Source organism: Microcaecilia unicolor, chromosome 4 (assembly GCF_901765095.1).
Source record: "Microcaecilia unicolor chromosome 4, aMicUni1.1, whole genome shotgun sequence".
NCBI classification, from domain to species: Eukaryota; Metazoa; Chordata; class Amphibia; order Gymnophiona; family Siphonopidae; genus Microcaecilia; species Microcaecilia unicolor.
In genome coordinates, this window is record NC_044034.1 from 54,350,700 (window position 1) to 54,377,743 (window position 27,044).

Below are 27,044 nucleotides of genomic sequence, written 5' to 3' on the forward strand. Positions count from 1 at the left end.
ATAGGTTTGAAAAGCTGTATCTGAGGCTTTTCCGTCCCATTGAAAAGAGTATTTTAAGTCCTATGGTCTACTGACATTTTCAACACAGTTATTCTGAAGTGTTTCTAGTAGTATTGTATTTACTTCACTCCTCCTTAGTATATTTTGTGGTATTCTTTAATCTGCATGTGCAATTTTGTGTGCTAAGCATAAAATTATGTGTGTTAGATTACAGAATGAGTGAGTTTCAAAACTGTCTTCATCGGGGACACCTGTGCTGGCAGTGGAGGAACTTTTGAAATTAGAAGCACTGGCTTGTAAGCCCTTTTCAAAATTTTATAGATTTTAGTCAGTATTCTTTTGGTGGATATCCTCATATCATTTTCTTTGAGGGATTGACTTTTTTTTGGACATTGTTATAGCAAGGGTCTCTCCCAGGGAGTTATTTTTTGTAAAAACACCTATCTATGTAGCAGTGCTGACTGTATTTTTTTAAATCGCAGCTGGCGTTTATAAAATTATGGTGATTGCTGGACGTTTTTGTTTTGTTCCATTATAGTGTAAAACGTCCAATTGATAGGCATGCCCTAATCCCTCCTTCGAAGCGTTTTGAGAAGAAAAACGTCCAAATGGTGCTTTGACACTTTTTTCGCTTTTGAAAATGAGCCCCATAGTAACCTATGGAAATTTGTAAGTCTAAGTGTTTTGAAAATAAGCCCCATTATAACCTATGTTTTTATAAGTCTATATGGTTTGAAAATGAGCCTCATAATCTCATAAGAGTATTATGTTCTGCCGGGGCCATGAGTACCAGCATTTAGAGAATGACACGGGGAAAAATTTGTCCCCATCCCTGTGTCATTTCCATCCTCATCCCTGTGTCATTCTCTAGCTGTGAACCAGTGAGAGCTGGTTTTGAACCTCAGTGACTTTCCTTCAACAAGTCACTGATGGGTCCTTTTTTTTTATTCTGCGCCGAAAAGTGACCTGCGCTGGTGTAGACGCATGCATTGGGCGTGCACAGGTCCATTTTTCAGCACATCAGCAAAAAAGGCTGAAAATGGACATGCGGCAAAATGAAAATTGATGCTCCATTTTGGGCCTGAGACCTTACTGCCACCCATTGACTTCGCAGTAAGGTCTCACGTGTTAACCGGGCGGTAATCAGCATGTGTACAATGGGATAGTGGGCGTACGTAAAAAATGAAATTACCACCCAGGCCACGCGGTTGCTGGGCGGTAGTTCTGAATTGATGTGTGTTAGGTGCGCATAGACGCCTACACGGCTTAGTAAAAGAACCCCTTAACCCCTCATTGCCATAGGTACAAACTTAGATTGTAAGCCCTCTGGGTTACCTGAATGTAACTCACCTTGAACTACCACTGGAAAGGTGTGAGCTAAATACTAAAATAATAATGATAGCTACTGCAGAAGTGAAAGCAGACCAATCGGTCTGAGGTGATACAGACTGGGAATCCCAGAAGTGAGTTTTGGCTGGCAGGAATTGGTAGGGGGGAGGAACTACAGCTGATATTGAGTAATGCTGAATACAGTCACTGATGCATGGCCTGTGGCAGTTGTTAGTTTTCAGCTGAGAGTGGGGTTTCAATTTCAGAGACCTCCCAGTTGATATGGCAGACAGGTCTTTGGTGGGAACAGCTACCATTTTACACAGGCTCAAGACTTGTCAAGGCCAGATGGAAAGCCCACCCATTTTAATAAGCCTTCATCACAAACATAGATTTCTCTAGGTCCTTATTTTCTATAGTTTCCTCTTCCAGTCATGTGCATAATTTCTCCTGATTAGGCTAGACAAAAAGTTTCATTTCCTTTGGCTGTATACACAGGTCATACCTTCCATGGAATAAAACTTCCTTCACTCTGGCATATTACTGCTAATGAACTCTTCTGGGTATGCTCTATCTCCATCCTTGCTGTCACTAGCCTCACCCTCATGGGATTATGGAAACTGTAATCTTGTGGTGGCCATGTTAGATCAAAGCCCTCATTTGTAGTTTCCCTGTTATTAATGTGGAACTGACTACCAAACTCTTGTCTGTTAAGATGGGTTTTTTTTAAATAGTCAAACATTCTGAACACTAGAAGAGGTCTGCCCCCATCTCCTCTCCACTATATATATCAATATCTATCAATCTACCTATTTATATTAATATAGGTATAGATGTTTTCTCTCTCTCTCTCTCTCCCTCTGTATATATATATATATATATATATATATATATATATATATATATATATATATATAAAGTATACCTATATAGATGTATCTGTCTATGTATTTATCTCTATCTATATATACACAATATACACACATAGAGAGAGAGTCGAGAAGATGACTCGGACAAAACCTTTTGTAAATGCTGGTGCCCAAGTTAAGTATATTTGCCCAGTATTCTAAAACTACATGCATAACGTTTTGGAATGCCCTGACATGCCTATGCCCCTCCCATGACCATGCCCCCTTTTGGGGTATGTGCTATTGGAGTTAGGTGCCCTGCCTTAGAGAATAGTGTGCTGTCAGATGTGCACATAAATTTTAATGAGTTCCAATTAACATCAATAATTGGATGTTAGCACCCAATTATTGATTGAGAGCTTGTTAACCAATTAATTTGCACATATAGGCATTTTGCCCAAATTTGGGCGCCATATATAGAATCCAGGGATTACTGCCTCCCCTTTGCAAGTGACAATACATGATATGTACCATCTTTTCACATTGCTTGCATATACCTTTTGTCAGGGGTGTGCTGGTAAATTTTTAACAACAGGCTCTCTCTCCGGGCATAGCCGGCCCTGAAATTTTTTTTTTTTTTTTGGGGGGGGGGAATACATGCTTCTCTCTCCCCTCCCTTGTGCGGGCACGCTAGGCATACCTTTGCCGAGCCCCACCAGCCAATAAATGGACTGCCACCATTCTCTGCTGCTTGTTTCTGGCTCTGAGCAGCATGATGGAACCTTCTTGCGCTTGCATGAGAAGTCCCAGCCTGATGCTCAGAGTCAGAAACAAGGAGCAGGGAGCAGCAGCAGTCTGTTTACTTGGCTAGCGGGGCCAGCATCACTACCAGCAAAGTAAAAGAGAATTCAGGATGGGGCCCAAGCCCACGTTTTGGGAGTCAGTTGTTAAAGTAGCCATGGAGCGCCTAGTTTAACAACCGTTCCCAAAAATTCTTAAAAACTTAACAAACGGCTCTCGCGAGCCTGTGAGAGTCCGCTCCAGCACACCACTGCCTTTTGTGTAACTGTGGTTTCTTCCTGTGCACTTGAAACTACTAGACCAGTGATGGCTAACCTTTCAGAGACCGAGTGCCCAAACAGCAACCCAAAATCTAATTAGCTATCGCAAAGTACCAGTACTCATTATGGGCGGGGTCACCACATATGACTCCACCTCCCGTATGATAGCCACACCCCTTACACCAGCCAGGGCGCATTAAACAGACATCATTGAAAATATTAACTATATAGGAGAAAAAAATAACATGATTTTTTTTCATTATAAATCATTTCTTTAAGCTGTTACACTACTACTACTACTACTATTTAGCATTTCTATAGCGCTACAAGGCGTACGCAGCGCTGCACAAACATAGAAGAAAGACAGTCCCTGCTCAAAGAGCTTACAATCTAATAGACAAAAAATAAATAAAGTAAGCAAATCAAATCAATTAATGTGAACGGGAAGGAAGAGAGGAGGGTAGGTGGAGACGAGTGGTTACAAGTGGTTACGAATCAAAAGCAATGTTAAAGAGGTGGGCTTTCAGTCTAGATTTAAAGGTGACCAAGGATGGGGCAAGACGTAGGGGCTCAGGAAGTTTATTCCAGGCGTAGGGTGCAGCGAGACAGAAGGCGCGAAGTCTGGAGTTGGCAGTAGTGGAGAAGGGAACAGATAAGAAGGATTTATCCATGGAGCGGAGTGCACGGGAAGGGTGTAGGGAAGGACGAGTGTGGAGAGATACTGGGGAGCAGCAGAGTGAATACATTTATAGGTTAGTAGAAGAAGTTTGAACAGGATGCGAAAACGGATAGGGAGCCAGTGAAGGTCTTGAGGAGAGGGGTAGTATGAGTAAAGCGACCCTGGCGGAAGATGAGACGGGCAGCAGAGTTTTGAACCGACTGGAGAGGGGAGAGGTGACTAAGTGGGAGGCCAGCAAGAAGCAGATTGCAGTAGTCTAAACGAGAGGTGACAATGGTGTGGATGAGGGTTTTGGTAGAGTGCTCGGAAAGAAAGGGGCGGATTTTACGGATGTTGTAAAGAAAGAAACGACAGGTCTTGGCGGTCTGCTGGATATGAGCAGAGAAGGAGAGAGAAGAGTCAAAGATGACCCAAGGTTTCGAGCTGAGGAGACAGGGAGAATGAGAGAGCCATCAACAGAAATAGAAAACGGGGGGAGCGGGGAGTGGGTTTGGGGGGGAAAATGAGAAGCTCGGTTTTGGTCATATTTAATTTCAGGTGGCGTTGAGACATCCAGACAGCAATGTCAGACAAGCACGCTGAAACTTTGGTTTGGATGCAAGGTGAGATATCAGGGGTAGAAAGGTAGATTTGGGAGTCATCAGCATAGAGATGGTAGGAAAAGCCATGGGATGAGATTAATGAACCAAGGGAAGAAGTGTAGATAGAAAAGAGGAGGGGAACAAGAACAGAACCCTGAGGTACGCCGACAGTGCAAAATAAGACAGCAGATGTAAGTTCTCAAATTGGACATATTCCAAACACTAAAATGAAAATAAAATGATTTTTTCTACCTTTGTTGTCTGGTGATTTTGTTTTTCTATCCATATTGGTCCTAGTCTCTGATTCTGCCACTCTCTATCTGTTCTCTTAACTCCGTTTCCAGGGCTTCCTTTCCATTTATTTCTTTACTTTCCTCCTTCATTTCTTGCCCTCCATCCATGTCCAGCAACCCTCCTCTCCCCTCCAGCCACAAATGCCCAGCCACCCTCCTCTCCCCCTGCCCTCCCTCCCAGCACCAGGCAGCTCTCCCTCCCACCAAGCACCAGGTCTCCCTCCCACCCAGCACCCAGCATCAGACCTCCCTCCCACCCAGCACTAGGCCTCCCTCCCATCCAGCACCCAGCACCAGGCCTGCCTCCCTCCCTCCCAGCACCAGGTCGCCCTGCCTCCCTCCCTCCCACCAACCAAGCACCAGGCCGCCCGCCCTTGCTCCCTCCAACCAACCAAGGAAGCACCAGGCTGCCCGCCCGCGCTCCCTCCCAGCACCAGGTCTGCCCCTACTCCCTCCCACCAACCAAGCACCAGGCCGCGCACCCTCGTTCCCTCCAACCAACCAAAGAAGCACCAGGCCGCCTGCCCGCGCTCCCTCCCAGCACCAGGGCCCCCCTCCTCCGAAATTTAAAAGGCGTACCTCCGGGTTAAGGCGGCGTCGGCAGCAGCAAGCGTGTTCGGGCGGGACCAGAGCTTGAGAGACAGAAGGGAACGCCGAAGGCGCGCCGAGCAAAGAACACGCGAACATGCTTTTTAAATTTTGGAGGAGGGGGGCCCTGGTGCTGGAGGGAGGGAGCACGGGCTGGGCAGCCTGGTGCTTCCTTGGTTGGTTGGTTGGTTGGAGGGAGGGCGGGTGGCCTGGTGCTTGGTTGGTGGGAGGGAGGGAGGCCGATCTGGTGCTCAGAAGGAGGGAGTGTGGGCGGACCAGCGACGGCACGCATGCCAACAGAGAGGGCTCTGCGTGCCCTTTCTGGCACGCGTGCCATAGGTTCGCCATCACTGTACTAGACCTTTATTCTTCATGCCCAGGACTTGAGGGTTCTTGGTGGGCCAGGTTTTAAAGTTACTCCTAATCTCATTTGTATACTATGGAGGTAATGGGCATGCAAATCTCCCGCATGCATTTTCACTAGGGATATCCTGAAATCATGACCCATTGGCCCTTGAGGACTGGGAATGAAGTCTAGGGCACTAGGCTATTTAAGTCATAGTCTAAATCATGATGTTCATTTCCCTGAAAAACCACGTTTTAGGGTTGTTATGCAATGAGAGTGAGGCAGAAGAATTTTTTTTTGTTATGTATAACATATATAAAAGTTTTGTTGTTTACATACAAAACCACAATTTCAGCAAATTGATTTAGCTTCTAGCCTTGGAGATTTTATAAAGTTGTTGTGATCGCTATTTTATTATTGATCTGTATTTTTTCTTAACTTTGGTTACAAATTTGTTTTCCTTTAATTCTATAGGATGTGAACTTTATTACTGCTGTTGAGCTGGCTGTCCGTTTTGGGCAAGACACTTATTATACAGGAAATGGATGGTGTAGAGCCTGTCCTTTATCCATTATTGAGAAAAGATCTTATTGCACAAGGTGAGACTGTTCAGTGAATGTGATTTTGTGCCGTTACCTGGCAAGTTAGGACTGCTATATATGTAGTCCTACTTACCTGGATATTTACCAGACACCGGCACTGAATATCGGCAGTGCCCAGATAACTCTTGTCTCCACCTTTTCTCCGTCTCCACGCCACCTTTGCACTAACAGGAGAGTGCTGCTAGTAGTGCTGATATTCAACTGCATTCTTCAGTTAGACTCTGAATATCAGTGCCAGGCCTGGTGAGCATGATTTAAGTAGGTAGGAACTCTACTACCCAGTTAAATCACACTGAATAAAATAACCATCTAGACCCTAAAATGTAAGGTCCTCATTTAAAATTTGTACTTGTACTTGACCAACATGTTGTCACGCATTGAAACTGAAGTGACTGTAAAGGTGTGATTCAATCATTTCAATTGATTCAGGCGTTTTTTTTGAAGACTAGGGTCCAAATATATATCTACAAGCTGTAAAGCCCGTTACAACGGGCAAGTTGTTTTGTTTCTGAAATGTAAAGAGAGAGAGAGAGAGTGTGTATATGTGTGTGTGTGCCTCTTTTCTCCCCCTCGCAGAGCTGTGACTGACACAGAGAACCTTGGGAGCAGCACTACCATGTGCACAGAGCCGGAGCACTTCTCCCACATCCTCCGGTCCCACGCCAGACTTTTTCTCTCTTTGGAACCGGCTCTACTCCTTAAAAGGAGCCGGTTTCTTTAAAAGAATGGATTTCCCGGCCCTGCGTCGAAACATGCGTCTGACGTCATCACGTCGACGTCAGACGCCGACGCAGGACCAATCAGAGCCCCAGAACACTCCCCAAGCTTTCGGGATTCCCCCCTCCGTCTCTGTCACAACGCCTCAAAACCCCCAGCGATCCCAATCTCCTCCCAACTCCCATCTTCAATCTCCACGATGGGAACCGCCGCCTACCTCATCCCAACACCACTGGAGGCCCCAGGCATCGCATCCCTGCACCGCCCCGCCCCAGGTACATTTTAAATTAAATTAAAGCACTGGCTGTTTTTGTGAGCAATGTGGTTGGGAGGCTCGCGCTGGAGGGGGCGTCGTCGAGAGAGACCTGTGACCGCAGCACGTCGGTCACTCTTCATTTTTATAGTAGGATGTTTTGAGTTATAAAAGGTTTAAACATATGTTAAAATACAGAATACGTTCTATGTTGTGTACACACAGTACTACTACTACTACTTAACATTTCTAAAACACAACTAGGATTACGCAGCGCTGTACAGTTTAACGAAGAAGGACAGTCCCTGCTCAAAGGAGCTTACAATCTAAAGGACGAAATGTCAAGTTGGGGCATAGATTTCCTGAATAGAGGTATAATGGTTAGGTGCCAAATGCGACATTGAAGAGGTGTGCTTTGAGCAAGGATTTGAAGATGGGCAAGGAGGGGGCTTGACATATGGACTCGGGGAGTTTATTCCAAGCGTAGGGTGAGGCAAGGCAGAAAGGGCGGAGCCTGGAGTTGGCGGTGGAGGAGAAGGGTACTGAGAGGAGGGATTTGTGAGCGGAGGTTTCGGGTAGGAACGTAAGGGGAGATGAGGGTAGAGAGGTAACGAGGGGCTGCAGATCGACTGCATTTGTAGGTTAGTAGGAGAAGCTTGAACTGTATGCGGTACCTCATCGGAAGCCAGTGAAGTGACTTGAGGAGAGGGGTGATATGAGCATATCGGTCCAGACGGAAGATAAGACGTGCAGCAGAATTCTGAACGGATTGAAGGGGGGAAAGATGACTAAGTGGGAGGCCGGTGAGGAGTAGGTTGCAGTAGTCAAGGCGAGAGGTAATGAGAGAGTGGATGAGAGTTCGGGTGGTGTGCTCAGATAGGAAAGGGCGAATTTTGCTGATGTTATAGAGAAAGAAGCGACAGGTCTTGGCTATCTGCTGGATATGCGCAGAGAAGGAGAGGGAGAAGTCGAAGATGACTCCGAGGTTGCGGGCAGATGAGACGGGGAGGATGAGGGTGTTATCAACTGAGAGAGAGAGTTATTAAAGCTTATTAAAAAATGGCTAGAAACTTACCATTATTTAGATTGCACTATGGAGCACTTTCATTAGGCAGTTCCTCATGTTTGAGGAAATTGCCACTCAGCAGGAAGAACATATGGCAGAACCATTCATCCTCTTTTAAGTTCAATGGGTAGGACAGGCATTGGAAAGTGTGAAGGGATGCTCTTGACATTTCATCTTCTGCTCTGCCTTCAGCATCAGTAGCAGCAACAACCATCCCCAAGGAAGCAGAGAGGAAGTTAAACATTCAGATGTTTTAGAACATTCCAGCTTGTCTGGAATGTTGTGTTGGGGCTTTCCAGCCTGCTGTCTTGGCTCTTCCAAGCAGTGCTGTAGCCCCTTCAACCAACTCCCACTGCTTTTTGGTGCTTCATTACAGCAGATGATCTGCTTTCTGTCCAAAACCCACAGAATCTTATCCATGTAGTTCATGGTTACGTCTTGTTCCCCCAGCTCAGGAGGCTGTTTGCTACACATTCCCATGCTGGGACAAGAGTCCTCACTGCCAGAAATATGACTTGAAGGCGTACATTGTGACTGCCCTCACCCTACTCCTTCTGCCTGGGCTCTTCTAGCTTATCTTGCTTCTGTGTCACTCTCTTCAGCTATGTTATAGCCTTCCTGTCTGTCTAGTTGCTGTGTTAGCCCTGTTCACTTGTTTTAGGGTCTCCCAGCATACCTATCTCTTCAAGATACTCAGACAAGTTACAAATTTATTTAAAAATCTTGCCACTACATCATGTCTTACTGTGGAAGATTTTGAAGTTGCACTTTCCAACAAAATAACTCTTCTCCAGAGCTCCATCACATCAACTGTTTTACCATTACCTGACATTCTTTCTTCTATGCAATTATGTAGTACTCTTTCAGCCTTTCAAACCCCATTACAATCTGAGATACTTAAGATAATCTCCACTATGAACCCGTCCTCTGCCCCCACTGATCCCCTGCCAAACTACCTTTGGAAGCAAACCCCCAACTCCTGTCTTACCTATCTGCAGTCCATGGTCATTGTAAAGCTCTCTACAGGTGTATTTCCTTCAGCCTGGAAACTTGCTGTTATTTATTCCCACTAGAAAGGGGCAGCCACTGACACCTCAGATGCCAATAATTGTCTTCCTGTTTCACAGCTTCCATTCATTTCAAAATTCATTGAAAAATTGTTGCAACACAACTTTTCTTTCCTAGACAAAACAAATTGTCTCCATTCCTATCCAACCGGATTTCATGATGGCCCTCAGACTTTATCCACCATACTCTTGACAGCGGTAGAGAAATCTACCTTATATCACTTGACTTTAATGCTACACTTGACTTAAGTTGAACATGACATTCTTCTTTCCCACCTCAAGGAGGTTGGCATTACTGGTGTTCCCTTTCTCTGGTTTCAGTCATATCTCCAAGCATTTAAGATTCTGTGGACTGATAGCTACTCATCAATCCACAATCTTCCATGCAGAGTCCCACAAGGTTCCATATTAGGGCCTATTCTTTTCAATATTTTTCTATCAACACTAGCCCTTTTTCTCCAAACTATGAATATTATCTTCTTTATTTATGCTGATGACGTCCAACTTTTATTCCCCCTTGACAGTACTGGTTCTTTTATAATCTAGGGTATCTCAAATAAGTTGACTGAAACTAAACCATGGCCCTGTTCTTTCCTCTACGGAGCTGTTCTTATCGCAATCCCCTCTATTTCTGGAGTACCATACCCATTAAAGAGAAGATTAAAATTCTTGGAGTCCTTATCGATAGTTGTCTTACCTGTAAATCTCACATCTCCTTGATTGGCGGAGTTGTGTTTTGTCAAATATGTCTTGCAAGATCTCTCTTTGAAAAATCCTCCCTCCGCCTTCTTATCCAATCCCTGGTAATCTCACGTTTTGAATACTGTTGTTCCCTCCTTTGTGGCGTACCATTGTACCAGTTACATAGATTACAGCTGGTTCACAATACAGCAGTTAAATTGATAAACGGTGCTAAAAGGTTTGATAGCGTCTCCCCTCTCCTTCAGGTAGAACATGGTTGTCCATCCAGTGCCAGGTTCTTCTTAAGATAGTTACCACCTTCCATATTCTTCATTCTGGTCTCCCCACTCTTCTTATTCAAACATCTCATACCTTATTCCCTGACACGTACTTTACACTCCTCCCAACAGCATCTTTTAGTAGTACCCTCATTTCTTCAGGTGTGTTCACATCTTACAAGAGCTACCTCGTTCTCAGTTGTTTCACCCACCCTATGGAATGATATCACTTTTCACCTACAGACCAAACTTTTGCTTCTGAGATTTAAAGCTATTCTTAAATATCACCTTTTCACTAAAGCATTTATCTCTGCTCCTCAGTAATTACAAATCTCCTCATTTGCCACCCCTGGAGGCGAGTTTATCCACTGCACAATGATGTCAATTTGTTTTCTTTCACTTTCCCTTCCCCCCTCTTGTTCCTCCCTAGTGTAATTTTAATTGTAATTACTTCTAGTCTTCCCTTGGATTTTATTAAATCCCCCATGTAACTTAATTTTACCTTTTGTTTCTACCCACTACTTCCAACCATGACTTTGATTTGTGAACTGCTTAGATATTGATATTAGTATTTGTGGTATATTAAATAAAGCTGAACTGTGGACTAGATACTGCATTGATTTTCTTCAAGTGTTTTAAGGCCTTTGAAAAATTTGGTTTACCTTATATGAATTTACATATCATTTATCTCGTCAGCGATGAAAATGTGTATATTTATTTGTCTGCAGTATTGATTTTTAACTTTATGTGTAATTCGGTTGGACTCTTAAGCTGTTCTTTTATTATTGTTTTGGCAGGCCCAAGATATGTTGTGCAAATAGGAGACAAAATCATTGATTTCAATGAAGATTTTCGCCTTTTTCTTGCTACAAGAAACCCAAATCCTGTTATTCCACCTGATGCAGCTTCTATAGTTACTGAAGTTAACTTTACTACAACTAGAGCTGGATTAAGAGGCCAGGTAAATATATAACCATATTAGTTGAAGAGGCAAACCTTTTAAAATCAGGTTTAAAACATAATGCCTGGTCACCAATAAAAGAAATGTCATTTTTATTTCATGTGTGTATTTACAGTGATAGTGCCAAATATATTTTCTTTCATCTTTTTGGTGAAAGGATTGGAATGTCTTCTTGAACTAGAGAGAGAATAGATTGTAGGCTAAACCTTTTCACTGCCTACAAGCATCTGTGTTAGGTGGGGTTATTTTTTTGGCTATGATACTCCATTTCGAAGCATATGCATGTCTCAAAAGTCAGATATGGACATCCATGTGCTTGAAACATCCAAATCCCGATTTTTATATATAACCTGATAGACTTATATAATCTTATAACCCTGATGATTATAGTCTTTTCCCTTGATTCGTTAACTTAGTAAGTCCTCCGTTGTGTTGTGAACTTTTTGATTGTAGTTTCTTCTCACAATGTAAACCACAATCACTGATTCTGTTACATTGTAAGCCACATACAACCAAACTTGATTTGGATAATGTGGGAGATAAGACTAAATACATGGAAATGGAAAAAATGGATGTCCAACACTGCAGTGTGTCCAAATAGCAAGGGGGCGTGTTTTGGGCAGCACTAGAGAGGGCCTGAAATCTGGACATCCAGCAATGACCACTGAATAGGAAGAAATGGCCATGTCTATAAAGAAGGAGGTCCTTATTTAGATCTGTTTCAGGAGCATCCAGTTTACAGAAAGGTGCTCTGATTGAGCAGTTGGCCATTGGAGGGATTAAGATATGACACCTCCCTAATTCCCCAGTGGTTGCTGTCCCACTCCCTCTTCCCTGAAAGTGAAACCAAAAGGGTATACCATAGTCTGACAGCTTCAGGTATTATGGGTATTCTTAACTGAGCACAAAGCAGGTCTGAGTAGTAGTAGTAGTCTAAGGAGTAGCCTAGTGGTTGCTGTCCCACTCCCTCTTCCCTGAAAGTGAAACCAAAAGGGTATACCATAGTCTATGACAGCTTCAGGTATTATGGGTATTCTTAACTGAGCACAAAGCAGGTCTGAGTAGTAGTAGTAGTCTAAGGAGTAGCCTAGTGGTTAGTGCAGTGGACTGGGAACCAAGGGACCCAGGTTCAAATTCCATGTGAAATATATATATTTTTTTAATTGTGAGCCCTGCAGAAACAGACAGATATCTACTGTACCTAAATATATTAGAAACTTGCAAGTCTGAAGGCTATTGAAGTGGTGTACATTCAGGTACAGTAGGTATTTTTCTGTTCCTGGAGGGTTCACAATTACAAAAACAAAGTGGGATTTCAACCTTGGTCCCTTGGTTAACAGTCCATTACACTAACCACTAGGCTGACCCTCTGCTCTACATGGAAGTCTGTGTGGTCATTTTCTAAGAATGCTGCTGTACAGAGGTCCATGTCCCTGTTTTTTCCCTTTTCAAAATTTGGACATTTCAGTTTTTAAAATGGATGTTCATGCTCAGTGGCATACAAAGGGTGGGGCGGTGGGGGCGGTCCGCCCCAGATGTCAGCAGGTGGGGGGGGGGGGGTGCTCCACCGGCGCCCCAGTCCCCACCTTCCTACCAGCTCCGTGGACAGACAACCCTCTTCTCCTGCCACCCGGCACCTGACCCAGCCTTTTAAAAAAATCTGTGAAGCGGCGGCGCAGCACCTCGCATCTGTCTGCTCTGCGTGTAAAGGAAGCAAATCGCCTCGTCGGCCGGCCTTCCCTCACTGTGTCCCGCCCTCACGGAAATAGGAAGTTACACGCAGAGCAGACAGACGCGAGGCGCTGTGCCGCCGCTTCACAGATTTTTTTAAAAGGCTGGGTCAGGTGCCGGGTGGCAGGAGAAGAGGGTCGTCTGTCCACGGAGCTGGTAGGCAGGTGGGGAATGGGGAGGAGAGGGGAGGGGGGCTCAGATGGGAGAAGGGGAGGGCTCAGATGGGATAAGGGAAGTGGGTCAGGAGGGGGATCAGATAGGAGAAGGGAAGTGGGTCGGGAGGGGGATCAGATGGGAGAAGGGGACTGGGTCGGGAGGGGGGGCTCAGATGGGACAAGGGGCCTGGAACTGGGGTCTGAGAAGGGGGCAGGAGGGAGAATGAGGCCATGCCTGGGACAGGTGGGAGAATGGGTCTGGGGCTGAAAAGGGGTCCCTAATGCAAGGCATGTGAATGAAGGGGAGTGGAACTGGGGGCTAAAAAGAGGCAGGGGCTAAAACTGTGGGGACTGGTGGCTGAAAAGGGGACAGGGAGAAGTGGTTGGGGCTTAAGCTTGGCACTGGTGGGAGATAAGGGCTGGGGCTCAAACTGGGGACTGATGGGATAGTGGGGCTGAAACTAGGGACTGAAAAAGGGGGGCAGGTGGGAGATGTGAGCTAGGGCTGGAACTAGGGGCAGGTGGGGTAATGGGACTGGAACGTGGGGCCGAAAAGAGGGGGAGAGAGAGAGAGGGGACAGATTCTGGTTGGAAGAGGGAACGAGAGGGAGGGCAGACCCTGGATGGATGGGAGAGGGAGGACAAATGGTAAATTGAAAGGGCAGAGAGAAACGGCAGACAGTGGATGGAAGGGGGGGAGAGAGGGGGCAGACAGTGGATGGAAGGGGGAGAGAGAGAGGGCAGACGGGCAGATGGTGGATGGAAGGGGCAGAGATAGAGGGCAGATGGTGGATGGAAGGGGCAGAGATAGGGCAGATGTGGATGGAAGGGAGAGAGAGAGAGCAGACACTGGATGGGAGGGGACGACAGAGAGAGAGCGAAGACAGATGCTGGATGGAAGGAAGACAGTGAAAAGAAGGCAAGCAGAAACCAGAGATAACAAACTGTAAATAAAATATATATTTTTATTTTTTTACTTTAGGATAAAGTAGTATTGTAGATGTGTTAATAAATGTTTATAAATAGAACATGTATTTTATTTTTTGTTACATTTGTACCCTGCGCTTTCCCACTCATGGCAGGCTCAATGCGGCTTACATATTGTATACAGGTACTTATTTGTACCTGGGGCAATGGAGGGTTAAGTGACTTGCCCAGAGTCACAAGGAGCTGCCTGTGCCTGAAGTGGGAATCAAACTCAGTTCCCCAGGACCAAAGTCCACCACCCTAACCACTAGGCCACTCCTCCACTCCCGACGGGCATGCACACTAATGCCAGTGGGGTGCGAGCGGGGCACGGTGGACTAATTTTAATATATTTTGACTAATTTTTAGAGACCAAAACCCCATTCCTCAGGTCAGGATTGGATACTGTAACAGCACTATACTGTATTGACATGAGGAAGGAGGTTTTGGCCTCTGAAAGCTAAATGGTATTATTTTATTTTCTATATTTGTTTTATTTGTTTTATTTCTATTTGTTAATTTGTAAAGTGGTGATTGGTATTTGTTACTTTTTTCAAATTTACATTTTCTGTTTTTGTGGTGTTGCATTGTATGCAGAATCTAGCATCTTGGGGGTTTCAGTTTAATTTTTGTCTAAATAGAAAGTTTATGATTACTTATTCTATAGTGGATTAGGGTGTATCTGTGTTTGTGAAAAAGACATGGCTTTCAGTTGGCATTGACTGTGCAAGTTCGACGATCTGTACTATTCTGTCTTTTCAGAGAGCTCCGTCGCGCGGGCAGAACGAACGGCTTCCCACCCGCAGCACGAGCGTGCCTCCTTAGTTATTTTTTCTCCGCAGTTAGGTGCAGCAGTGTTTTCGCTGCGCTCTGTCAGGCCCAGGAAGAGAACTACTCTTTGTGACTGATTTTTGCTTTTATTTTCTTTTTTCTTAAAGATTAAAAAAAAAAAAAGTAGTTTTCCTATAGTTTCTTTTTGTCCATTTTTAAAGTTTCCTTTCCTTTTCGATGCGGACGGCCTTTTCCCTTTTTTGTGCTTTTTCTTTCTTGGCACAATCGCGTCGTTTGATTTCGCCGAAGCCATGTTTTCTTCCATGTCATCGAAGACAACTAGCGGCTTCAAACGTTGTACTCTGTGCAATCGGACTATCTCAGGTACAGATACCCACGCTTGGTGTATCCAGTGCCTTGGGCCCGACCATAGCCCAGCTGCTTGTAGTCTGTGTCTTCATATGAATAAAATGGACCCAAGCGTCTCGAAAGGCCCAACGAGAGAAGCTTTTTGGGGCTCAGTCCGGTCCTTCGACATCGACATTGGTACCGAGGTCGGCGAAATCGACGTCAAGGAGAGAAGTAATGGCTGCTGAGAGACCAACTCGTACTGGGAGCAGTGAGGCATTGAGTGGGTCTCCACCTGTCTCGAGGCCTCTTGTTATGCAGGCCCCCCGGGACTGACCTTCGTTGGACCCAGCCCCGAGGAGACGTGAGGATTCCACGTCCTCCTCATCGGTACCGAGGAGTCTCGATGACGGGCGTCGAGCGAAGGCTAAGAAGCATCATCATTGTTCTCCTTCAACACATGGTACCAGGAGCCATTGGAGCATTGAGAGAGTCGGCACCCGAGAAGCATCGGCACCAAGAGGACCGCTCCCCCTCAGTACAGAAGGTACCGATGTGACGGTCTCTTGGCAGCCTGGTACCTGCTCCTGAGTCTCCATGGATCCTGACACCGCCTGTTCCACCGACCCTGCATCCTTCTTATTAGATTGTAAGCTCTTTGAGCAGGGACTGTCTTTCTTCTATGTTTGTGCAGCGCTGCGTATGCCTTGTAGCGCTATAGAAATGCTTGGTCCTTTCAGGAAAAAGGTCTTCAGATCAATCTCCTGGAATTGTGAGCGATCTGGAATGCTCTAAAGGCTTTCAGAGACCGGCTGTCCGACCAAGTCATATTGATTCAGACAGACAATCTGGTTGCCATATATTATACCAACAAGCAGGGGGGCACCGGATCTTGCCCTCTGTGTCAGGAAGCCGTCCAGATGTGGCTTTGGGCACACCGTTTTGGCATGTTTCTCCAAGCCACTTATCTGGCAGGCATAAACAACAGTCTGGCCAACAGGCTGAGCAAGGTAATGCAACCTCACGAGTGGTCACTGAACATGGGTGTAGTCCACAAGATCTTCCGAGCTTGGGACACACCCTCGGTGGATCATTTGCCACTCAGATCAATCACAAGGTCCCTCAGTTCTGTTCCAGGCTTCATGCCCACGATAGACTAGCATCAGATGCCTTTCTCCCTCATTGGAGAGCAGGCCTTCTGTATGTGTATCCTCCCATACCTCTAATAGGGAAGACTTTACTGAAACTCAAACAAGACTGCGGAACTATGATTCTGATAGCTCCCTTCTGGCCGCGTCAGATTTGGTTCCCTCTTCTTCTGGAGTTGTCCTCCGAGGAACCATGGAGATTGGAATGTTTTCCAACCCTCATCACCCAGAACGAGGGGTCGCTACTACATCCCAACCTCCAGTCTAGCTCTCACAGCCTGGATGCTGAGAGCTTAGAACTTGCCTCCTTGGGTCTTTCAGAGGGTGTCTCCGGAGTCTTGCTAGCTTCCAGGAAAGTTTCCGCAAAGAGGTGTTACTCTTTTAAATGGAGAAGGTTTGCCATCTGGTGTGACAGCAAGGCCTTAGATCCTCTTTCTTATCCTACACAGACCCTGCTTGAATACCTTCTGCACTTGTCAGAGACTGGTCTCAAGACCAACTCCATAAGGGTTCACCTTAGTGCGATTAGTGCTTATCACCACCGTGTAGAGGGTAAGCCTATCTCTGGACAGCCTTTAGTTGTTCGCTTCATGAGAGGTTTGCTTTTGTCAAAGCCTCCTGTCAAACCTCCACCAGTGTCTTGGGATCTCAACATCGTACACACCCAGCTGATGAAAGCTCCTTTTGAGCCACTGAATTCCTGCCATCTGAAGTACTTGACCTGGAAGGTCATTTTCTTGGTGGCTGTTACTTCAGCTTGTAGGGTCAGTGAGCTTCAGGCCTTAGTAGTGCATGCACCTTATATCAAGTTCCATCATAACAGAGTAGTCCTCCGCACGCACCCTAAGTTCCTGCTCAAGGTGGTGACGGAGTTCCATCTGAACCAGTCAATTGTCTTGCCAACATTTTTTCCACGCCCTGGCGAAAGCAGTTTACATGCCTTGGACTGGAAGAGCGCATTGGCCTTTTACGTGGAACGGACAAAGCTCTTCAAACAGTCCGCCCAGTTGTTTGTTTCTTTCAACCCTAACAGGAGGGGTGTCGCCATCAGAAAACACACAGTCTCCAATTGGCTAGCAAATTGCATTTCCTTCACTTATGCCCAAGCTGGGCTGACTCTACAGGGTCATGTCACGGCTTATAATGTTAGAGCCATGGCTGCGTCAGTGGCCCACTTAGTCAGCCTCCATTGAAGAGATTTGCAAGGCTGCAACGTGGTTATCAGTCCACACATTCACATCTCACTACTGCCTTCAGCAGGATACCCGACGCAACAGTTGGATTGGGCAGGCAGTGCTGCAGAATCTGTTTGGGGTTTAGAATCCAACTCCACCCCCCTAGACCCATTTTTTTTTCTGCTCCAGGCTCCACTCTCAGTTAGTTGATTTTGGTTTCAGGTCACTCTTTGTTATGTCCTTGCCGTTGCGAGGCCCAATTGACCAATGTTCATTGTTTTGAGTGAGCCTGGTTGCTAGAGATAACCCACATGTGAGGACAAGCAGCCTGCTTGTCCTCGGAGAAAGCGATGATACTTACCTGTAGCAGGTATTCTCCGAGGACAGCAGGCTAATTGTTCTCACAAACCCGCCCTCCTCCCCTTTGGAGTTGTTGTTTATTTGTCTTTATGCTTTTTGATTAAACTAAGGAGGCACTTTCACACTGTGGGCGGGAAGCTGTTCGCGCATGCGCGGTTTGCGCTGCCCGCGCGACCGAGCTCTCTGAAAAGACTTTTTCTTTATTTTGCTTGCAAACTTTGCCGATTCCTGGGCTGCTGTGGACGTCGACCCACACGTGAAAACAATCAGCCTGCTGTCCTCTGAGAATACCTGCTACAGGTAAGTATCTTCGCTTTTAGGTAGAAAGCTTAAATCCAGAACCTGTAGGGTAGCATTTCCCAAAATGTTCCTCTTTCCACGTGCAGGGCCCAAGAGACAGTCAGAGTTCCGGAGTCTGCATGCATGGATGAGGCGATGGTGCAGGGATGAGGGTTTTAGATTTTTAAGGAACTGGCCAACATTCTGGGGAATGGGGAGTCTATTCTGGAATTATGTGCTCCACCTTAACCAGGATGGGACCAGGCTGCTGGCATCAGTGTTTAAAAAGGAGATAGAACTGCTTTTAAACTAGAACCTGGGGGAAGGCCGATAGTCGTTCAAAAACGCATGGTTTGGGAAAAGATATCTTTCAAAGATATCATCAAACAGGGAAGATAGGGTATCCCAATAACGAGGTTGCAATAGAGACCATAGTGGATCGGGTGTCTTTAAATAAAAAAACAGACAAGATATTGCAAATTATCACTGTCAGCTGCTGAGCAAGATGTAAATAAGAACAGCAAACATAGTTTGGAAGGTATATGTGAATGCCAGAAACCTAAAATAAGATTGTAGAGTTAGAATATATTGCACTAAATGAAAAATTAGATATAATAGGCATCTCTGAGACCTGGTGGAAGAAGGATAACCAGTGGTACACTGTCATACTAGGGTACAAATTATATCGTAGTGATAGGGTTGATCGAATTGGTGGAGGGGTAGCATTGTATGTTAAGAAGGGCCTTGAATCAAATAGATTGAAAATTGTGCAGTACACAAAACACATCTTGGAATCCCTATGGATTGAAATTCCATGTGTAAATGGGAAAAGGATAGTGATAGGAGTGTACTACCTTCCACCTGGCCAGGATGAACAGACAGATGTAGAAATGTTATCAGAAATGAGGGAGGCTAACAAACTGGGAACACAATGATATAATGGGTGATCTCAATTACCCCAATATTGATTGGTTAAATGTAACAACAGGGCATGCTGGGGAGGTAAAATTCCTTGACAAAATCAAGGCCTGCTTTATGAAGCAGCTGGTACAAGAGCCAACAAGAGGAAAAATTCTAGACCTAGTCCTTAGTGGCACACATGATCTGTTGCAGGATGTAATGGTGCTGGCGCCGTTTGATAACAGTGATCATGATATGATCAGATTTGATATTGGCTCTGGAGTAAGTACACACAGGAAATCCAATACATTAGCATTGAAATTTTCAAAAAGGAGACTATGATAAAATGGGAAGAACGGTGAAAAACAAACTTAGTGGAGCAACTGCGAAGGTCAAATATTTACATCGGGCATGGATGTTCAAAAATACCACCCTGGAAGCCCAGGCCAGTTATATTCCATGTATTTAAAAAGGAGGAAGGAAGGCCAAGCGACAGCCGGCATGGTTAATAAGTGAAGTGAATGAAGCTATTAGAGCTAAAAGAAAATCCTTCAGAAAATGGAAGAAGGATCTGACTGAAAGTAATAAGAAACAGCATAAGGAATTGCAAGTCAAATGCAAAGCGCTGATAAGGAAAACAAAGAGGGACTTAGAAAAAAAAAATTACGTTGGGGGCAAAAACACATAGTAAAAACTTTCTTAGGTATATTAAAAGCAAGAATCTAGCAAAAGAACCAGTTGGACCACTAGATGACTGCGGAGTAAAAGGAGCACTCCGGGAAGACAAAGCTATAGCGGAGAGATTAAATGAATTTTTTGCTTCGGTCTTCACCGAGGAAGACTTGGGAGAGATACCAGTGCCAGAAATGGTGTTTGAAGCTGACGAGTCAGAGAAACTGAATGAAATCTCTATAAACCTGGAAGATGTAATTGCGCTCCTTGACAAATTGCAGAGTAGCAAATCACTTGGCCCGGTTGGTATTCATCCCAGATTACTAATAGAATTGAAAAATAAACTTGCATAACTATTGTTAGTAACATGGCTTTTTTTGAGGGGGTACTTGGGGGTACTGAGTACCGGCACCTTTTCCACTGTCTGCTAAACTTGACCCATGGTTCTCGTATTTTAATGAAAGAGCTCAGGTTCTATATACAAATTCTGCCTTGTCATAGATTCTTTGACTGGTTGCAGGGGTCCTGGCTATTGTAGGGTGGGTCCCTCAATGATCACTCCACCCCTGAAGGGTGGCCTGGCATTTGAGTGCCGGCACCTTTTTTGCTAGACAAAATGCACTGGTTAGTAATATGTAATTTATCTTTAAAATCAAGCATGGTACCAGAAGATTGGTGGGTGGCCAGTGTAACTCCGATTTTTTTTTTAAAAGGTTCCAGAGGTGATCCTGGAAATTAGACCAGAGAGCCTGACATCGGTGCCACGCAAAATGGTACAGACTATTATAAAGATCAAAATTACAGAGCATGTTCAAATGCTTGGATTAATGAGACAAAGCCAACATGGATTTAGTGAAGGGAAATCTTGCCTGATCAATCTACTACATTTCTTTGAAAGGGTGAGCAAACGTGGATGAAGGTGAGCCGGTCGATATTGTTTATCTGGATTTTCAAATGGCATTTGACAAAGTACCTCGTGAAAGACTCCAGAGGAAATCGGAGAGTCATGGGATAGGAGATAGTGTTCTATTGTGGATTAAAAACTGGTTAAAAGATAGAAAACAGAAGTCGAGTTAAATGGTAAGTATTCTCAATGGAGAAGGGTAGATAGTGGTGTTTCCCAGGGGTCTGTGCTGGGACCGCTGCTTTTAACATATTTATAAATGATCTAGAGATGGGAGTAACTAGTGAAGTTATTAGATTTGCTGATGACCCAAAGTTGTTCAAAGTTGTTAAATCCCAAGGAGATTGTGAAAAATTACAAGAGGACCTTACAATATTGGGAGACTGGGCATCTAAATTGCAGATGGCATTTAATGTGACCAAGTGCAAAGTGATACTTGTGGGAAAGAAGAACCTGAATTATAGTTATGTAATGCACGATTCCACATTAGGAGTCACCGACCAGGAAAGGGATCTAGGCATCATAGTTGATAATACGTTGAAACCCTCTGCTCAAAGTGCGGCGGCGGTTAAGAAAGCAAGTAGAATGTTAGGTATTATTAGGAAAGGAATGGAAATGAAAAATGAGGACGCTATAATGCCTTTGTATTGCTCCACAGTGCGAATGCACCTTGAATATTGTGTTCAATACTGTTCACCTTATCTCAAAAAAGATATAGTGGAATTAGAAAAGGTACAAGGGCGACAAAAATAACACAGAGGGCGGGACGACTTCCCTATCAGGAAAGGTAAAAGCGGCTTGGGTTCTTCAGCTTGGAGAAAAGTTGGCTTAGAAGAGATATGGTAGAGGTCTATAAAATAATGAGTAGAGTGGAATGGGTAGACGTGAATAGCTTGTTTACTCTTTCCAAAAATACTGGGACTAGGGGGCACGCAATGAAACTACAAAGTAGTATATTTAAAACGAATCGGAGAAAATATTTCTTCACTCAATGTGGAATTCATTGCCAGCGAATGTGGTAAAAGCAGTTAGCTTAGCGGGGTTTAAAAAAGGTTTAGATGGCTTAAAATCCACTGCTTATTTCTGGGATAAGTGGCATAAAATGTATTGTGCTGTTTTGGGATCTTGTCAGATACTTGTGATTTGGATTGGTCACTGTTGGAAGCAGGATGGTGGGCTTGATGGACCTTTGGTCTGTCCTAGTATGGCAATACTTATGTGCTTATATCTTTATTTCAATTTATGGAAGAACATTTCATGGTTCTGAATGAAGGTGAATTGATCCCAAAATGAATGCAAGAATTTGCCTATTAAAAAAAAGAAAAGAAAGAAATATAGGAGCAATATCAAAGCAAATACTGTGGAATTAAATATACACAGGTAGGTCAGTAGGCCCCTTATAGCTATCATGATTAAATAATACTATCAAGGACTATCCTTGTACTTGGGATTGTACTGTGTTCAATTCTGGTCGCCGCATCTCAAGAAAGATATAGTAGAATTGGAAAAGGTGCAGCGAAGGGCGACTAAAATGATGGCGGGGATGGGACGACTTCCCTATGAAGAAAGACTAAGGAGGCTAGGGCTTTTCAGCTTGGAGAAGAGACGGCTGAGGGGAGACATGATAGAGGTATATAAAATATTGAGTGGAGTGGAACAGGTGGATGTGAAGCGTCTGTTCACGCTTTCCAAAAATACTAGGACTAGGGGGCATGCGATGAAACTACAGTGTAGTAAATTTAAAACAAATCGGAGAAAGGTTTTCTTCACCCAATGCATAATTAAACTCTGGAATTCGTTGCCAGAGAACGTGGTGAAGGCAGTTAGCTTAGCAGAGTTTAAAAAGGGGTTAGCCGGTTTCCTAAAGGACAAGTCCATAAACCACTATTAAATGGGCTTGGGAAAAATCCACAATTCCAGGAATAACATGTATAGAATGTTTGTACGTTTGGGAAGCTCGCCAGGTGTCCTTGGCCTGGATTGGCCACTGTTGTGGACAGGATGCTGGGCTCGATGGACCTTTGGTCTTTTCCCAGTGTGGCATTACTTATGTATCCCTAACCACACCCTCTCCAAAAGACATTACACTATGTGATACCCGCAAGTGAGCCTTTTGTGGATTAGCCCCCACACTCTGGAATGCACTCTTTGAAATGCTTCACTTAAGACAAGACTATCTCTACTTCAGGAAGCAGGTGAAAGCTTGGCATTTCAACCAGGCCTTTAATGGAAGACGTAATTAACCTGTTAGCCTCACAACGCACAAACACACACAAGGAGTGATACGGACTGTGCATATACTGCTGTAGAATATGTTTATCCACTCCTACCATAGCTGAGGTAATATTTAATCACCTCTTTGACTTCATATGCAACTTTCTTTAAATTAGTCCCCTTATTTTCTAACTCCTCTTACTCTTTCACCTCTTACTCTCTTACCTATTTATATGTTCCTTCTTTGCTTATACCCTACACCGTCTGTTAAAATTTTTTATTACATACTAGTAAAACATGCCCGTTTCTTGCGGCAATAAAACGGGCGCTAGCACGGTTTCCTTCCGGACCCCCCCCCCCCCCCCCCCCCCCCCCGTACTCAATCCGTCGGCGTTCGTCCGCCATTGTTGCTGACCTTGTACGCCACTTTCAATCTGCTGTCATTGCTTCGCCCTCAACGTCATCACGTTTGACGCGAGGGCAGGGCCTCAACACAGTGTTTTCGGTGGCTTCACCACACGAAGGCTTCGAACCGGAAGGAAGTGCCTAGAGGACCTGACAGTGACGTCAGTGTCCTCAGAACGTTGAGGGTGAGTTTTATTATATAGGATTGTGTTGACATTGTGAGTAGCATATAATGCCATACTTTGTATTGTTATTCAAATAATTTTACTGCTGTAATTGTCTGCTGCTTATGTTTTGATTTATTCTTACTGTACACCTCCTTGAGTGAATTCCTTCAAAAAGGTGAAAAATGAACCCAAATAAATAAGTTGACACCCTTGACGGCAGTTTTAGCAGGGACAGTTATGACTAAATGAACACAGCAGATGAATTATCCTCTCACCCTCAGACTGTCCTTTCAGAAAAGGTTGAGACTGATCAGTTTGGGGTAAGTTGAGAAATCTTGGTCAGCTACTGCCTGTGCTGTACTTATTCTGTGGTTAAATTTAAGACTTTGAATTCCAGAACTGTCACCTTTCACAAGTACTAAATTCATTACAACAAGGTAAATAATAGCTTTCAGTTATACAGACTTAATATTCCAAATTGCGCATATTAAGAAATGTATGGAAGTACTTATCTTTCCTAATAACAATGGAGTTTTGTAATTTAAAGTATCTGTTCATCCATCTATTTTCATTTTATGAACTTCTATAGCGTTTCTTGCCCAACAGAATATATAACATGAAATCATGTATTTTGTTATGTAAAATCCTGTTCTGTTTAGCTTTTAGCATTAACTATTCAACATGAAAAACCAGATCTTGAAGAACAAAAGACAAAGCTGTTACAGCAGGAAGAAGACAAGAAGATTCAGTTGGCTAAACTTGAAGAATCTCTTTTAGAGGTAAAAAGACAGGAATATTATGATGTCAAATGTAAAGCTAGACTAACCCATCTTCAACATATATTATTTATATTTAAAAGAATACTATATATGATATACAATATACTTGGGAATTCCTGTAAAAATAATCATACTTTTATGTTATAGGAATGAATAAAATGTGTAGAATATTGTACTACTTGTACAGATTTACTCCCCTGTTTACAAAGCATGACCTAGGGTTCTGCCTTGACTGTAGCAGCTCTTTGCTGCCGCTTAGAAGATGCCACTCTAGGCAGCTCCCTAGGCTGCCTCATTGTTAAAACCAGCCCTGATTTTTTTTGAGCAGTTGGCTGTGAATTGTTAACTGGACAAACAGCTTATTATTTTACCCTTGATATACCAGCACCCCTTCTAGCTAGCTCTTCCCTATCTTCGACCCCTAATGTGCTTGAAACATACCTACCTTATTCGACCCTAACATCACATTGTATTTGTTCCTCTACCGGACTTGGCGAATGCCTTTACGGTACTATGTAAGCCACATTGAGCCTGCAAATAGATGGGAAAATGTGGGATACAAATGTAACAAATAAATAAAGCTGTGCGGCAATGCCGAATCAGCCCATTCAAAGTGAATGGGCTGTGTCAGCATTAGTGCACTGGCAGCCACTAGTGTGGTTTTGTAAATAGGGGGTTAGTATGCACTAGTTCCTCTATTCAAATCTTTTTTTTTTCCCATACTTGCAGCTTTCTTATGCTACTATGGAATTCCAGCTCAGTTAAAACATACTTCAACTGAAGTAATGGTCCAGATCCGTCATTTGCACCAATCTGGATTTTCTTCCTAATTTCTGTACCTTTCCCCCTTCCATCTAGTCTAGACATATGAAGGTGATTTTAGAAGTGTTATGCACTGTTTGCATATATGTAAATTGGCATTTACATGTAAGTTGCAATTTTAGAAAAGCACATACAGAATACAGAATGTATGCTTCAAGTCACACAATTCAGAAAACTTCTTATTTGGACTTAGGTTGGAGGAGAGCTTGAGGAGATAATTCTGCATATCACTGAACATTCAAAACGACTTCCAGTGTTCTGGTTTTTGAGGATGACTCCTAGGTCAGTTCCTCACAGAAGTAAATGCCAAAATCTGCTACTTACATGTAAGATGGATAACCATATGTACGACATCTAGATAGGAAAGTGTACATTTGGTTCATGCATTAAAAAAAAACCTAGAATTTTAGAAAAGGCTTGGCAAATGCAAAGCCTTTTCTAAAATACATATAGGACTAAATTCTATAAATGGCATGAAAAAAGTAGCGCTTAGCCCTATTCTATAAACGGCACTTAAACTTAGGTACTGTTCATAGAATAGCGCTTAGCGCCAAGAACTGCAACTACATTTAGGCTCAACCATTTACACCACCAAAACCTTGATGTAATTCCGTGTGCCTAAATTAGGCATGGATCCCAGTTATCCTTTTAACAACACGCATAAATTGTGGGAACGCCCTCCCCCTTTTTGTACCCACATGGATCCCGCACCTAAATTTACGTCTGCAAGTTTTATTTAAATCCAGTTAGTTCCAATAATTGCTTGTTAAGAATCCAATTATCGACACTAAATGGCTCATTCAGTTAAATTGGACACACGCCCAATTTTGCACACAATTTTTAGCAGATATCTGTCTAAGTGTATCAGCATGTATAATTTTAAAAGCATAAATTATCCTTTTAAATTAACTGGGGGCAGTCGTAGCATCATGCCTTTCCTCTTCCATATCTGTTAAGATGAAATAAACCAAACACACTCATCAACTTGAATGTTATGAATTAAGCTTTGTTGGTTGACTTACTATGGAAACAATAGATGCTCAGGCCAAGCCTTTTCTGACTCTACTCCCTGTCCTTTGACTCTGTGGAGTAGAGGCCTTCATAGTGCCTGAACAGATGCTTATCAAGCACATTTACCAGAAACGTTTTGCCAGTAGCTACAACTATTTACTTTTTCAAAGTTGCTTGTGCAGCCTCTTGAGCCTGCTTTCCTTCGCAAATCTCACATCCGTTTACCTTTAATCACCCGGACTATCTCAGACTCTTTACTACTGGCCACTGGGAAAGCCCCTGTACTAACCCTTTTAAAGCCATCCCCTTTTTCTTCATAGGCTTGAGCACCCTGGAGTAGAGTTGGATCCCTTTAATTGAGGATTAATGTCAAGGGAGTAGGAAAACCAACACCCACATGACAAAGCTGTAGCCAGTTTTGTACTCCCTTTGTTCTAAATTAGCTAAAGTCTTCTGTAAAATACTTAAGAATAATTTCATCCCTTTATCTGAGAAGTAGACACCATCTCCCCAGTGAACAAATCAGGATAGGAAAGTGGAAACATATTCCCATTTATGGTGTATGTGAGCACCTTCCTGCAGATTCACTGTGTTGTAAACCACTCACACACACACACTTTCCATAGCCTTAGGTGAGACTAGTTAAAAGGGGAGTGATCTGTAACTAGTAAATGCATGTGAGGGCAATCAAATCCTTCCTTATATTCTTTACCGTTTGCTGTCAGAACATATGAACAATATCTCTGCTAACAAGATATATAGGGCTCCGTTTACTAAGCAGCGGTAAGCCCAATGCGGGCTTACCACTCAGTATAATGGAAGTACTGCCAGGCTACTGCAGCAGCCTGGCGGTGCTTCCCACCACTACTGTGCTGTCATTTCCGACG

The 27,044-nt window shown here is 43.9% G+C and overlaps 1 protein-coding gene across 1 annotated transcript in view; it reads left to right on the forward strand.

Annotated features, from left to right (window-relative positions):
- Window positions 1–27,044, forward strand: part of DYNC2H1 (dynein cytoplasmic 2 heavy chain 1) — a 1,078,189-nt gene that overhangs the window by 743,360 nt on the left and 307,785 nt on the right. The window contains 4 exon segments of the mRNA XM_030202388.1: window positions 6,200–6,241; window positions 6,243–6,324; window positions 11,187–11,350; window positions 24,205–24,324. Coding sequence (XP_030058248.1) covers window positions 6,200–6,241; window positions 6,243–6,324; window positions 11,187–11,350; window positions 24,205–24,324 — 408 coding nt within the window.